This window comes from Squalius cephalus, assembly GCF_949319135.1.
Source record: "Squalius cephalus genome assembly, chromosome: 7".
NCBI classification, from domain to species: Eukaryota; Metazoa; Chordata; class Actinopteri; order Cypriniformes; family Leuciscidae; genus Squalius; species Squalius cephalus.
The window spans coordinates 34,814,588-34,830,792 of record NC_137128.1 but is presented as its reverse complement, the minus strand read 5'-3'; the positions used below and the strand labels follow the sequence as shown (position 1 = coordinate 34,830,792).

At 37.4% G+C, this 16,205-nt stretch overlaps 1 protein-coding gene across 1 annotated transcript; it reads right to left on the bottom strand.

Annotated features, from left to right (window-relative positions):
- Positions 1 to 809: 809 nt before the first annotated feature.
- Positions 810 to 14,473, bottom strand: casq1a (calsequestrin 1a). The gene is made up of 11 exons (XM_079875528.1): positions 13,882 to 14,473; positions 5,458 to 5,551; positions 4,815 to 4,915; positions 4,543 to 4,654; positions 4,374 to 4,447; positions 3,773 to 3,903; positions 3,644 to 3,689; positions 2,503 to 2,557; positions 2,286 to 2,386; positions 2,094 to 2,168; positions 810 to 2,014 (listed from the first exon to the last, which is right to left on the bottom strand). The coding sequence occupies exons 1-11, from the start codon at positions 14,116 to 14,118 to the stop codon at positions 1,616 to 1,618; spliced, it is 1,425 nt and encodes a 474-aa protein (XP_079731654.1). The 5' UTR covers positions 14,119 to 14,473; the 3' UTR covers positions 810 to 1,615.
- Between the last annotated feature and the right edge of the window lie 1,732 nt (positions 14,474 to 16,205).

The window sequence follows — 16,205 nt, the reverse complement described above, 5'->3', positions numbered from 1 at the left end:
ATAAATAAATAAATAAATCGAGTACATTTTCATTTCCTGTCGACTTAAAGGAATATTTCACTTAAAAATGAAAATTCTGTCATCATTTTACTCACCCGCAAGCTGTTTCAAACCTGTATGAATTTCTTTCTTCTGCTAAACACAAAAGAAGATATTTTGAAGAATGTCTCTAACCAGACAGTTGATGGACCCCATTGACTTCCATAGTAGGAAAAAAACACTCTGGAAGTCAATGGGGTCCATCAACTGTTTGGTTGCCGACATTCTTCAAAATATCTACTTTTCTGTTCAGCAGAAGAGAGAAATTCATACAGGTTTGAAACAACTTGAGAGTGAGTAAATGATGACAGAATTTTCAGTTTTGAGTGAACTATTCCTTTAAGCAGTAAAATGAATACAAAAAAAGCCCTCCAAAAGATGACTTGTTTTACTGACCTTTTGTTGAAAAAGGGAAAAAAAATCTATTTTGTACCCTGTTTGAGGAAAGTGCCACATTTAAACTAGGAAAGCCGTGAAAGAGAATATTGAGGGGGAAAAATCAGGAAAAAAACACTCAAGCTTCACTTTTGTGATTTCTATAATAAACCCTTGTGTCCGCAAGAAAAAAATCTTTCAGGCAAAACATCTTTTGTACCAAAAATATAATTTGGTATATGAACATCTGTATCCTCACATGACACTACATGGTGCAGAAAAGACAATGCAGTGCACTGTGCTGAATATATAAATTCAATTTTTGAAATAGGCTATGTCTAAAGAAAACAATAACCTACTAAATCCAATTCTCAGACATATTTGAAAGGCTCATATAAAAATGTACATCACTTTATTCCAATCTGTTTTTTATTTTAAGACTTAAGAGTAAAACCAAGTTGTCTTCGTTAAAAAAAATAATATATCAATGTTTCTTTTTCAGTAGAAAACGTTTGTGATTTACTGCACTTTTTAGACACAGAAGGAAGGCTGGACAATCCCTTCTCTGGCTAACGTCACATAAGGTCACATCCTGTCTTAACAAAGAAAGAAGGTATGACTAATGACCTTGAGGAAAAGCCTGCTTAGCACCTTTAGGTCCTATCACAGCGGGACAAACAATCCATCCACATATTAGTACAAATAAACATTTAGACAATAACAACAAATTCAACTGATGGATTTACACTTAAAATAATGTTGCTGCTCCCTCTGCCGATCTTATACATGTTTTCGGTTACATTTTTTATGCTTAAAAGTCAGGTCCTTTTCCAAATGTATGCATTGGTGTATTTACCTGCCAATTGCAGTATGTCCTTATGTACGAAAAAAATGGATGGCAATGAACTGAAAGCAATATACATCTATTGCTAATGCTTTTGGTTTTATAAGTGATGTCAACATTTGGAAGGTCTAAGAGAGAGCATGGTCTTTGAATTAAACTTTGGGTCAATGGGAGATAGAATGATAAGTACATTCCTAGATATGCGTGGAACATGGTGACAATTAAATGATGACATTTTTACCCTTTTGATATCCGACAAAAAATATTAAAGGAATTTTTATAACGTTGATGATTCAGACAGTTCCAATTAAACAGACTTTAGTTTGGACAATACATAGCATGTAAGATAGTAAGAGTTTAATCGTCGTCATCATCGTCGTCGTCGTCGTCGTCATCATCGTCGTCGTCGTCGTCGTCATCGTCATCGTCGTCGTCGTCATCGTCATCGTCATCGTCATCATCGTCGTCGTCGTCATCGTCGTCGTCGTCGTCGTCATCATCGTCGTCGTCATCGTCGTCGTCGTCGTCGTCATCGTCATCATCGTCGTCATCATCATCATCGTCGTCATCATCGTCGTCATCATCATCATCGTCGTCATCGTCATCATCATCATCATCGTCGTCATCGTCGTCATCATCATCATCATCATCATCAGGATCAATTTTGTTCTCTAGCACATCCTCCAGCCAATCCTCCAGCTCATCAACTGTTGGCATGTCATCATCATCATCCATATCAAACCAAATACTTTCAGCCTGCAGAAGACACAAGAGCTCAGTTTGGGTCTCGAAAGACACAACATACAACATTGAAATCCTATAGTGAGAAACTTACATCATCAACCTCCACTACACCAATCTGAGGTGAGGACAGGTCAATGTCGAACGTCTTCTCCCAATAGGGGACAAGCTGCACAGAAGCCACAGAGACATGCTTAAGTTCTGGTATCCACTTTCACAACAAGGATTATATTTGGAATATCCAATGACTATGCATTTCTTAGCGCAATAAAAGCCATAGGGTTACCAGAGGGAAGTCATCGGGGTCAATCCAGACGATGCTCAGGTTGGGATTGTCGGTGTTATCCTCTGCCACTTCCTTCACGATTTCAAGGAATTCAAAGCCATCTGAAAGAAGCCCAAGAAAATGTCAGACATATTCAAGTGAGGAATAAAGTTATATTACATTTTAAAATGACAGTGGCTTTGATCAATATAAGCAGCATAATAAAAAGATCTCATACCTGGGTCACCCTCCTCAGCAAAAGCAATTATATGCTCGCCATCAAGAGCATCCGCCTGTCAGAAAATGATGGTTACAGTACATAAAGGGGAAGATCTTGTGCTTTTCTGTTAGTATCACAAACAACTACAAATCACAAGATCACATCTTGGAATGCCTTATCAATATCCTTGCTCCTTCATTAACATAATATAATTTGATTTATAATATGATTTACTGTACATTAGTTTCATCATGTCTAGAAACAGTTGGTTTTCTAATAGATAATCCTGTGATTATATAACATGTGTAAATAGCAGTGCTTGCAAGGCAGCAAAAGAAAAGTGTTTGAAGTTTTAAGGCTTTGCTGAATGATATGGATCCTTTTCACAGACTGCAACGATGCATTTCTGCATTAATTAACATCTTAAATCTAGAAATTTTTTTCTATTTTTCTTTTTTTAAAGCTACACTATGTAACTTGACCCTCTAGCAGTTAAAAAATTAAACTGCATGAGTCTTGCGGAAGATTTTGTTTTGTTGCTGTTCAAAGCACCGCTGTACACCAGTGGATACAGAGAATCTTATCAGAGCGGATGGACAAAAAAAAAACACAAAAAAATTTGTTGTTTTTACAACTAGTGATTCCTAGGAGGTATGCGGTTTTGAATGATCCATGGTCAGTTTTTTTATGTGACAACCAACCTGCAGCTTCACAATACCCATGATATGCATGGGCGAATGATGTACGTATGCGATTTCCCGCCAAATCTTTCCCAGCTGCTCTTAAATATAAATCATTATATTAGGTTTATCAAAGTGTATTTGGTTGAATTATGGTTAGGCAGAATGTTTTGCACTCTTAATTTATCAAAAAATTTTTTAATTCTATACTTTAAATTATAGATGCCTAAATCAAGGAGGTCTGTAATACCTGGAGAGAGCTATCCATTAGCATCCCCATTCATCTCAATGGCAGAGTGAAATTATCTACAAGATGAACTTTGAAAAGAGTCTGTATGTGAAGTGGTTCAAGCTGAATTTATTGTAGCAAACTGTCAAAAAAGAAGAAAAATAGCACGTTTCAGCAATATCAAGGTAGTGTTGCCTTGCAAGCACCGTAAAAAAAAAACTATCGTTTCACTGACACAGCATCAGCTTACCCAGATCTCATACATGTTGTGTGGCTGCATTTTTCTTAGTGTTGGCCTGCGAAGACATTTTCATTAATGTTCACATTTTCATTAATTTCATTTCTCAATTTGAAGCATTTTTCACATCAGTCAACACACCTGTCATTGTCCTCAATGAATTCAACAAGTTCTTTCTCACTGTAGGGTTTACCGGGGATGACGACGGGTTCATCCATGAAGGGCTCGTAGAAGTCCACCTCATTCAACTTCAAGTCTAGTTTTGTAGCAACCTGCAAACAGGCATTGCAATGGCTTTGATCGACTGTCAATTTCAGGGTTTTTAGGGTAAATTGACATAAGTAGAAATTAAGGTGCTGCTTTTAAAAGATTAATCATGCGGATTTACTTTTAATTTGAATTCAGATATTGTTATACACTACAGGGGATTATGGAGCTACAATCATCTTTAAGCACTGTGGATGCCTATAAAATATTACTGCATCAGTGTAAAGTTTTAGAAAAGTAGAAAGTAAAAAGTGAATTTGTTTATTAAAACTATTAAAACAATGGCCATTTTAAACATTCAGAAAGTCATTTTTGGATAAATAAAGATCTAGAAGACATTTTCACTTATATTGTAGATAATACTTATTGTATATCACATATAAAAACTAAATATCCCCCGAAAGTCCAGTCCAATTGGTCAAACTAGAGTTATGTAGGTACACAGGGTTGTGTAAATTATGATTACATAAGTTACCTTTGGACTAAAGGTGGCAAAGAACTTGATGTGAGGATGGAACTCCTCTGCTGCGTCCTCATATGCATCGTAGTCTAAAATCACAAGACCATTGGTGAACTTTTCAAAACAGTTGACTTAAATTTTGTGGAAAAAGTATAAAACAATGTATTCCCATTTGGATACGTACGGTCAGATTTCTCACTCTTGAAGAAGCCCACCAGCTTGATATCCTCATCAATATTATGGAAACCTTTCAACTCACGTACATTGCTAATGATCTCAACTGGATCCTCAATGACCTGGTAAAAGAGTCAATCAGAATAGGAAGTAATGACAGTAAGACAGACTGCTGAAACTGAGGACCAAGTGTGCATCGGGTAAGAAGGAGAACAACGGGGAAAAGGAAGAGCAGGATGTAAATTAAAAATGCGAGAGAAGTCTAAATGATTTTTCACGCACATCATAGAGGAATTCCACCAGCGTGTCCGCAGCAAGCTCTCCATCGTACTCAATGACCTCATCCTCAAAGAAGATATAGATACTGTCAGCCTCTTCCAGACCTGAGGAGCACAAAGATGGAAATGAACCTGTGAGAACCTGGGTTTGAGAAATGTCCACCAGAGGTCATAGTTGTTCTTCTGCTGACGTCCTAAAGTTTGACAAGAAATCTACACAAAGGGCATCAACAGAGCACAAAATAAAGCCTGAAACAGCAAAAAGTAATTTTGACAAAGCACACAATCAGATCCAATTACACTTGTTGACTTGTGAAAATGACTTGTTACATATGTCATTTCCTCACAACAACCCTATAACAGGCATGGACTTCTTTTTTTCAATAAATATAAATGCGCACTAAAACTCACAAACAGTCTCCCATTGAGTAGCTGATGCATAACATGCACCTTTTTAAATAAACATTAATATTTTAGGTTAACATTTATATGGATTAATAAGTGAAAATGTATATTCTAGGTGCTGTTACTGATCACCATGTCTCTTTTGTGGTGTGAAAAATGATTTTTATTTAAAAAAAATAATACAAATATTATACATTATACACAAGTATGGTCATATTTTAGTGTTTTTGTAATGTAGTTACCTAGTTTCTTGGCAACAGCTCTGTCTGTCTTCTCATCGAGTAGGCCAATCCCGATGTCCTCGTCGTCAAGATCCTCCAGGACTTGTGCAGCAAGCTGGGTAACAAAAAATATAATTTTGAATGTCCTTCAGCTTCTTCGAACAGCATGTGTGGTTTGGTCGAGATGTTTAAAAGCATGTTAGTGGTGCCCTGACATGTAAGCTGTTCAGAAGTTCCTGTGGAAACACTAAGGTAAGGTGATTTCTTGTTTTAATTTTATTAGGGTTTGCATCCTGTCAGCACAAACATAATGCATTTATTATCAACCTGAGAGCTGGTTTTGGTAGCTAACACACTGTGTACAAACACTCTGTGTTGGACAAGGACAGCACATTTGTTTTCGGCCTGCACAGATATTTCAGGCTCTGCTGTAAGAACTGTAGTTAGTTTCTTCCACAGTCTTACATCCATAAAAGCCATCATCAAGAGCGCTGCCCCTGCACTTTCTAAATCGGTGTGAAACTCGACCCGTATGATGGACAGCTGTCTCCACCAATCGCAGTGCTACATGCGCCTGCTGAGCTGGAGTAACAGGGTGCTGGGGTGGTGACAGGTTCTCCCAACCATTTCTCCAAACATTATGAGGAACTAAACTGAAACAAATGCCCTTGCATTCCCTTGCATTGGACAATATTCTTTTTTTTTTAATCTTTTTTTTATCCATACGTCACTCTAAAACTGTTTAAATAATTCAGTAGTGTATGTAGAATAGGATATATCAGTAACTTACAAACTAACTGTGACTTTTTTTCTTCCATGCAACACAAAAGGAGAAACAATGTTCTGGTAGCTTTTCTCCATGCAATTACTATACACTAGGACTGAAGCTTTTAAACTTCATAAAGGATGCAAAAGTGGCATAAACATATCATAAACATGTTTCATGTGACATATACTGTGTAAGGTCTTTTGATTTCATTGATTTTCATAGCTTTGCATTAAAAAACTGTGAGCTGTTAAGGCATACCCAGCTAACAAATATATGTTCTAAATATATTTTGCTAACGTTCCCATTAGGTTCCGTAAAAATTTTTTTGATTATGCAAGCGTTAATGGAACATCCTTTTTATCATTTTGCAAACATTATGGGAACATTACTTTTTAAAGTTCTCTGAAACATTTAAAAAACATTTGACAACATCCAACTAAAAATGATTAAGAAAAAACGCTTATGTATAAAACATTTTGGAGATCATTTTTAAAGACCAGATAACGCTTATAAATGTTCAATTAATTTTACTGGGAGAATGTTTGTTCATTACTTTGAGAGAACCTTGCTATAATGTTAGCCAAAGTTCAGAATGTTCCCTGTTAGCTGGGTAGATATCTACCTCATTCAACTACTTCAGATGTCTCAACACATCTGTCTTTTTTGCCAAACAGTCAACATTTCAGATGCTGTCCATTACTCACACTAACACTACAGCCACTATTCTTTTTTATTTACCACATGCAAAATTATCTAACATTAATGATACACTAAATCCTGTGAAAATCATCTGCTAAAGACTTTTATTGCAGATATGGATATCCTTAGGTGTAAATAACAAGTTTGAAGATACTAGCTCTTTTGAAGTCAACTAGCTCATGAGAGCTCACAGGCTGGCTTTGACCTTTCCAATATGGCGGACAGCAATGCACCTTATGCAATATCTATATAGTGCTACTGATGTGACCAAAACGGGTCAATAAATTAATCAGAATGAATTCTTCAGATCATCCAGATCAACGGATTCATGAATCATAAATTGCTAGTTCTCTTCTTAACATGCCAAAAAGATTTAAAAAATATATAAATAAATAATGAATTACAAGTTCAGTCTGAGACTTGAAATTTAGTTTTATGGACTGCATTTATGTTATTTTTAGGACTTTTGATCAAGCTTGAAAGTTTCAGTCCTTATTCATTGTAATTGCACAGAAAAAAAAGACCACAGAAAGCAAGCAAAATGTTATCCTTTTGTGTTCCACAGAAGAAGAAGAAAAGAAATTCACACAGATTTGGAGCAACTTGTGCGTGAGTAAATTGAGTGAATGAATTTCTGTCTAAATTATTAAAATGTTTTTTTTTTGTGAAAGGTACAGTTCTACCAAGAAATCTGATTTTTTTAGAAAGCTTTTAAGGTTTATCCAAGTGTTTTATTACATTTTTGAAATTATTTGTCTGAGAATTTTATGCAAGTTCTTCTAGTTTAGCTTTAATATTAGCATAATACTTGAGTGATAATTCGTCTCTTTGTTAATGTGCTCGATCTTGGTAATGTCTCATTGATCTTTTCTTCTCAGTCTTTAGAATGTTTTTCTATCAGTTTAGTATATTAGTATATCAGCAACATATTAGCATTAAAAGGAGGATATATGTCTGTTAAAGGAACTTTAGGCTAAACTCAGCAAAAGGCAAAATAGGTCACGGCTATAGCCTATATAAGGCGACCCACAAAAAGCCATGAGTCAACAAGAAAAGATTTTTGCAATGAATCCGAGATAGAGTTTGCTCATGACAAATCAGAGTCGGGATAGAGGAAAGAGGAGACGTTTAATCCAATACACAGCCACGGATAACACGCCCCTCTCTTTTTTTCTGAGTATTTATTAGCCAACATAAATATGTTTTTTCATTAAGGAAATATAACCAGAAACACCCTAGACCGGGTTGGTGTAAATGAGAGCATACAAGTGTTTCTATAAGGGCAGAAAGCAGATCTTCTGTAATGAAGCATCACAGCGGCTTGTGCCACACAAACAGCTATGACAGCAGAGGCGTTTATAATTAGAGCTGCTGCAGAGACAAACCGGGACTATTTTGGCAAGGTGGTGGTGACGTTCAGGGTCCTGGGATCCGCTGACAGGTACAGTAATGTGCCCAACGCTCAGTACTCTCAGTCGACACTGCAGATTTCATGAGCTCAATCAGCACTCAAGCTGTTCTAAGTTAGTATAACCTACAACAGCGCTGAACGACTGTGTATTCAGGAGCAATGTGTTGCAAATACAAAAATCTCGTTCCCACAACAATGCACCATGAAAACCAGGGAGCATCGATGCTCACTATGTTCCACTAAGTTCTGAAGCGCAAAACAAAAATCACGTGAGCCAACTCAACTAAAGGGGATAGTCTGTTCTTGCCTTTCTCCCAAAACACAATGTCCATCAGAAATCCATTAGCATTAAGACATACAATTAGTTACGTTAGCTCGTTTAAACTAATCCCACACAACAAACACAATACATCAGTGTCTGTTGTCTCTTGAGGATTGCACTGAGAAGTGCACACAAAGATCTTAATAACAACAGACCACTGTTGACTCCAGGAGGTGACAGCACGGCTAAATGATGCTGTAACCTTTTGACCACATGGGGTGGGTTCTGCCTGCTGAGAAGATGCTAATGTTATCTAGTGTGCTTGGGATTGCTTGTGGCATTGTCCACATCACAATTGGTATGTTTATATGAAAGGTTGGTTTGAAATTGAAGTGAAGTTTGTAGATTTTCTTTATACTTTTAGTGTTATTTTAGCATTATTTAAACGCTATTAAAATGAATTAGCTTTTTTCAGTTTTCATTTTAATTGTAGTTTAAGTAGTTAGCTATTGTATTAATTTTGTTGAGTTTTTTATTTATTTATTAACTCTTTCCTTTACATCAGTGGTTCTCAACCTTTTTTGGGCCAGCGCCCCCTATCTATTATCCAGGTCCCGCAGCATCTGTCGTTGCTATGCAACCATGAACTGCGCTCTCCATGACATGATGAGAAGTATCAGCAAAGGATTAATTGATTTCTAGCCCTTGCATTAGCTTTACTACTAGATATATTTATGGAGTTGAGAAATAAAAACCCGCCCTGTATAGCTATGATCAGCAGTTCGGCCGAGCTTTCGATGTTGTTACAGAAAGGCCGAAGCTGATCGGTTGGTTTTTGTCACATGACCTGCTGTGCGCTTGCGGCATTCTGAAAAGTTGAGATGTTTTCAATTTCAACCGACCGACTTCTATTATGAGTGCGCAGCATTTGAAATAACGAATTTGCACGCACATAAAACGCGATATGTGAACGGCCCCTGGCTGGTTCGAGTCGGCACTCGGCACCGCTGCGGAGTAGCGTTTATTTAATTTCGTTTATTTACCGCTAGAGCGCCAAAAGTTACGGACTGCAGCTTTCATATAGGCTATAACTAAAAAGCATGTCAATAAAAGCCAAATAACAGATTTGATGTGACTGAACAGTGGGAATATTATTATCATAGTTTCCCAGAGAGCAAAAAAGTAATCTGAATTAGAAATTAGCCTATATACAGTGGGGAGAACAAGTACAGGTTTTCCTACATACAAAGCATGTAGAGGTCTGTAATTTTTATCATAAGTACACTTCAACTGTGAGTGATGGAATCTAAAACAAAAATCCAGAAAATCACATTGTATGATTTTTAAATAATTAATTAGCATTTTATTGCATGACATAAGTATTTGATTACCTACCAACCAGTAAGAATTCCGGCTCTCACAGACCAGTTAGTTTTTCTTTAAGAAGCCCTCCTGTTCTCCACTCATTACCTGTATTAACTGCACCTGTTTGAACTCGTTACCTGTATAAAAGACACGTGTCCACACTCTCAATCAAACAGACTCCAAACTCTCCACAATGGCCAAGACCAGAGAGCTGTGTAAGGACATCAGGGATAAAACTTTAGACCTGTACAAGGCTGGGATGTGCTACAGGACAATAGGCAAGCAGCTTGGTGATAAGGCAACAACTGTTGGCGCAATTATTAGAAAATGGAAGAAGATGACGGTCAATCTCCCTCGGTCTGGGGCACCATGCAAGATCTCACCTCGTGGGGCATCAATGATCATGAGGAAGGTGAGGGATCAGGGATCAAAGTAGATATCAGCCCAGAACTACACGGCAGGACCTCGTCAATGACCTGAAGAGAGCTGGGACCACAGTCTCAAAGAAAACCATTAGTAACACACTACACTGTCATGGATTAAAATCCTGCAGCGGACGCAAGGTCCCCCTGCTCAAGCCATTTCCAGGCCCATCTGAAGTTTGCCAATGACTATCTGGATGATCCAGAGGAGGAATGGGAGAATGTCATGTGGTCTGATGAGACAAAAATAGAGCTTTTTGGTCTAAACTCCACTCGCCGTGTTTGGAGGAAGAAGAAGGTACAACCCCAAGAACACCATCTCAACCGTGAAGAATGGAGGTGGGAACATCATTCTTTGGGGATGCTTTTCTGCAAAGGGGACAGGATGACTGCACCGTATTGAGGGGAGGATGGATGGGGCCATGTATCGTGAGATCTTGGCCAACAACCTCCTTCCCTCAGTAAGAGCATTGAAGATGGGTCGTGGCTGGGTCTTCCACCATGACAACGACCCGAAACACACAGCCAGGGCAACTAAGGAGTGGCTCCGTAAGAAGCATCTCAAGGTTCTGGAGTGGCCTAGCCAGTCTCCAGACCTGAACCCAATAGAAAATCTTTGGAGGGAACTGAAAGTCCGTATTGCCCAGCGAAAGCCCGAAACCTGAAGGATCTGGAGAAGGTCTGTATGGAGGAGTGGGCCAAAATCCCTGCTGCAGTGTGTGCAAACCTGGTCAAGAACTACAGGAAACGTATGATCTCTGTAATTGCAAACAAAGGTTTCTGTACCAAATATTAAGTTCTGCTTTTCTGATGTATCAAATACTAATGTCGTGCAATAAAATGCATATTAATTACTTAAAAATCATACAATGTGATTTTCTGGAGTTTTGTTTTAGATTCCGTCACTCACAGATGAAGAGAACCTATGATAAAAATTACAGACTTCTATATGCTTTGTAAGTGGGAAAACCTGCAAAATCGGCAGTGTATCAAATACTTGTTCTCCCCACAGTATCAGTGTAAATCAGTGTTAACGAAATGCAACGGTTACAAATTTGACATTCAAAATTTAATTATGTGGCTTATCGCAAACATAGTTTAATAAAGCCAACATTTAAAAACATTTTGGCAGTTTTTTTTTCTTTATCCATTTGAAAATCTTGTTAAAATATGCTATAAACTCATAGGGGCAACAAATGAACTTCCGACTCTCTCCCATGCCACATAAAGTAGATATAGGCCTAAGATGGGCTGTCATTGGACAGTAAAAACGACCGTAGGCTATACGGTCATTAAAGCGGTAATGTTTGCACTTACCGGTAGGTTTTATTAAGCATTTAGGAGAGTATTGCAAGAAGCTGCAATAAACCTTACTTTCGAAAAAAAAAAATACAATCATGATTTTTCATGAAAAATTATGTTAGGATTTTAGGCCTAAAATACCTTGGTATCAGCTTACATAAATGGTATAATTATGGTATAATCAAAGTGGCTGGCAACTTAAAAAAAAAAAAAAAAAAAAAAACGCTGGCAGGGAAAGAGTTAGATTATTTCTGTTTAGCTTTTTTTTTTTCAGTTTTAGTCATTTAGTCATTTTAAACTTATTTTATTTTAGTTAGTTTCCAAGGCAACATTTATTGTCAGCTAAGCAATTAGTTTAATAGTTTAGTAATAGTTAAAGTTAACAATAACAACACTGTTGTCAATAGCTGGCTAATCTCTGTCTTATGCAAACTAATACAGTGTTACCCATGATCTGTCATTCAGGCCCAATACATACTATTATTAATCAGCAGTGGCCAGCAGCTGACAATTTGGTGATGTATACCATGTGCTACATATAGCATAATACACACCTCTGCCGTGAAACTGTAAGAACATGTGACTCATTGCATGTATTTGATCTTTGAACCAATGAGACAGCATGAAAATATCAGCACTGATGCTTCAAAATGCTACAAATGCTATCTCGCATTATATTTTTTTTTTAGCATTAGTTTTGGTGTCTGCATATGGGCCTGTCGACGAAACCAAAGTGAAAATGTACTGAGATGAAACCAGAAAAGCAAATTCCTTTGAAAAATGACCCATCCGAGCTCATGCTCAGGGTGCAAATTTACTGTGTGGTGCATCAGCACTTTTCTGATCATAGATGCCATAGTCCAGATAGTTCTCGTGGCTGGTGTAACAGGCCCCACATTCCCCAGGCTCTGCTGGAGTACTTTTGCTTCTGATCCAGTGTAAAGCCTCTAACAAGGCCACAGAAAAATCTATATCGTTAATTAATTGAGTTTTTAATTGTCCTCTATCAGGGTTGAACAATCAAAAACTATGGCCACTAATAAAGGCTAGAAGCATCAGAGCAATTGTGACCCTGGACCACAAAACCAGTCGCATGTTGCACGGGTATATTTGTAGTGGGAATAGCAAAAAATACATTGTATGGGTCAAAATTGACAATTTTTCTTTTATGCCAAAAATCATTAGGATATTAATTTATTTTAATTAAATTTCCTACCGTAAATATCTTTAAAAAATATTTTTGTGAGTGAATGCAGCAAAATCGCAAACATAAATGGACAACTTTAAAGGCGATTTTCTCAATGTTTTGATTTTTTTGCACCCTCAGAATCCAGATTTTCAATAGTTGTATCTCGGACAAATATTGTCCTATCCTAACAAACCACACATCAATGGAAAGCTTATTTATTCAGCTTTCATGTGATCTATACACATCCATTTCAGAAAATTGACCCTTGTGACTGGTTTTGTGATCCAGGATCAATATTCTTGTTTCAAGCATCCAGATTGAAATCGACATGATGAGATTCATGCTAGCAACAATTTCTGGGCCAAATTCAAAGTGCCATGCAGCTCTGTTTACTGTAAATTTCCATGAACTATATAAGCAGAACTATAAAGTGCAGGATATAAAATACTACTTGCTATAAATAGCTGCAGAGTAAATCTTTCCTTCCGCATTGAATCAGCAGTTTACTGGTCTATCTATCCATTCATCGATCAGCTATATCTTTAAGATGTACTAAACAAAAGCTAAATTAAGAATTCATACAACAAATGGTTTTAACCAGTGTTATTTTAGTATACTATACTATTATAGTATTTATGGTAACATTTTTACAATAAGGTCTCATTCGATAACATTAGTTAATAAACTAACATGAACTAACAATGAGCAATATATTTGATCCAGTATTTATTAGTCTTTGTTAACGTTAGTTAATAAAAATACAGTTGTTCATTGTTAGTTCATGTTAGTTCACAGTGCATTAACAACGTAATGTTTACTTTTGCTGAAATTAACATTAACTAAGATTAATAAATGCTGTAGAAGCATGACAAAAGTTGACAAATCCTATGATTTTCTTCGTCTAAACTGGTCCTCTCACAGAAGACTTTAGTCATTAGCATGCTTCACAACTGCCCACAGTTACACTGGATCCAGCTGCTCCCAATAACTACCCCTCCCCTTTGGCCGATTCCGAGTCAAACCCACCTCAAGGGCCAGCTCCTCAATCTGAAACTGTTTCTGGGCGACTTTGTTGGATCCTACGTGCTCATGGTAGTACACCACCATCACGTCATATTTCTTCATCACAGACTTGAAATTCTTGGCATTAAGCTCGTGAACTCGGTCCTTTCCATCGTACTCAGGGATGTCCATACCTTTCTGGCCCCATGACAGCTGCCCGAAGGTCAGAAGGAGCCCAAGGAACACTAGGTTCCACTTCATGATTCAATACTTAAGTAGGGAAAACTTTAATTCCACAGAAATTAAAACAAATCAACTAAATACTTCATAAAATTAAATTAGAAAGGACCTGTGATCCCCACCACCCAGAACAGACAAGACCAAGTCCTGAGGCCCCTTGTATGAAACCCCTACACACGGGTAAAAGAGACGAGTAACAGGGTCGAGAGCATTTTAGGGGGTGGGATGAGGTGAGTGCGAGAGAGAGAGAGAGAGAGAGAGAGAGAGAGAGAGAGAGAGAGAGAGAGAGAGAGAGAGAGAGAGAGAGAGAGAGAGAGAGATTGATATGAGAGAGAGGGGCTGCTAAAAAAGTGAGAGGCACATTTTTTCAAGCAGTGAGCCAGACTGGAGATCACAGCAAGGCAAAGTAGACTTAGATACCATACGCCCTCTTTAGTATGACCATAAAATATTAATAGGAGACAGAAAGTTTGTGTACATGGGACAACAAAAACTGAAGCATGAATGAAAGATCACAAAGAATGAGATGGTACGAGATGGAGAAGGAAGGGATCATAAGGCACACAGGAAGGCTTTCTCTGCCATATTAAGCTATACACAGAGCTTAGATCTTGGCTAAAAATACAAGATGTAGCATGGAGACGGAGTGCAGCGTGGGTAGGGGGTGGGGGGTGTCTTGTTTGCCGCACTTGGCTCATCCGTGGTGCTAGAATGTGGCACTAGGTCACTTCAGGACGAGATGGAGAGACAAGGCTGGTGCACCTCCTTGGGTTTCACAGATGCCAGTTTACTTTTTGGGCTATCAATTCTGGCTTGCACTTCTCTCTGACCCATAATGGTGCATACGATATACGGCCCGACTGCATTCATGCTCAGTGTGTTTATCAGCACTGAGAATTTTTTTTATGGCCTACGTGCCTAAACTCTGTGAGGGACACTACAGTAAGAGTATGCGCAAGATTATGTGTGCTCATGGTAGCTAAATAGCTCAAGATTACTTTACAAATTGTAAGACGAGAGGTGAGTTATTAATAAAAATCATGTAACATGATCTTACATGTTCTCTTCCCTTCAGCCTCTTTATTTAGTGGCCTGTGCAGTTAATGCCTATTTAGTCGTCAGCTGGTGGTTAATGATGAAGCAAAGCAGTGTGTTTGAGAGAGATGATGTGATGAAAAGGGGGGCGTAAGTAAAAGGAGAGTGCTTGGATGTCACTGCATATCCGGTGTTGACTGTGTCAAAGGCATCAGCACATTTAGCATAGGCTAATCCTTCATTAAATGAGGATGCCGTTTGATTGATTTGACATCAGAACACTTAAGAGTGTTAAATTAAATCCTGTTCGCAACTTATTTTACACCTTGACGTATTTCCAAAAGATATTCACTGAGAAAAAAAACGCAGGGTGGGAATTTTATCCATCATAAATTGATTTGACTATGAATGAAATATATATAAAATATAACAAGAGACAATAATCCATCTTAACCTAAAACCACTAATTATATAAAGTACACAACTTTTTACATGTAACATACATCACTTTGGATGGTAAATGGACAAATAATAAACAAGTTAACTATAAACTGGAGAAATGTTATTAAGTCACAGTGATAACATTTAGATCTTGTTTTTGATCACCTGGCTTAAAATGGTTACTAACCTAATATTTATCAATATTTTTCATTATGGCACCATCTAGTGGTAAAAATAATATGACACAGATTAAAGACAAGAATGTTGATACATGTATGCATAAGAGAGCTCTTATTCATAATGTCATTAATATTCTTTAATATTTCACATATGTATTGATATGATGGCTCTCTGTCATTTATGACTTGGTTTTGACATAACTTGATTAATTAACCACCAAAAATGCAGACAAATATTTTAACAAGTTCCATAAAGCCTAGCATCAAACAGACAAAATCAAGCTAACTGTTTTTGATCTTCCTTTTGAACTTGAAGTTAACTAACAGTCTTTCATTGATGTTCAACAAAATATCTGCCAAGAGTAGTCTGCAAATCACAGAATTTATTGGTGCATATTTGCCATATATACAAAATAAGGATGGAAAATCAGGGTGTGTGAATATTTTAAAACT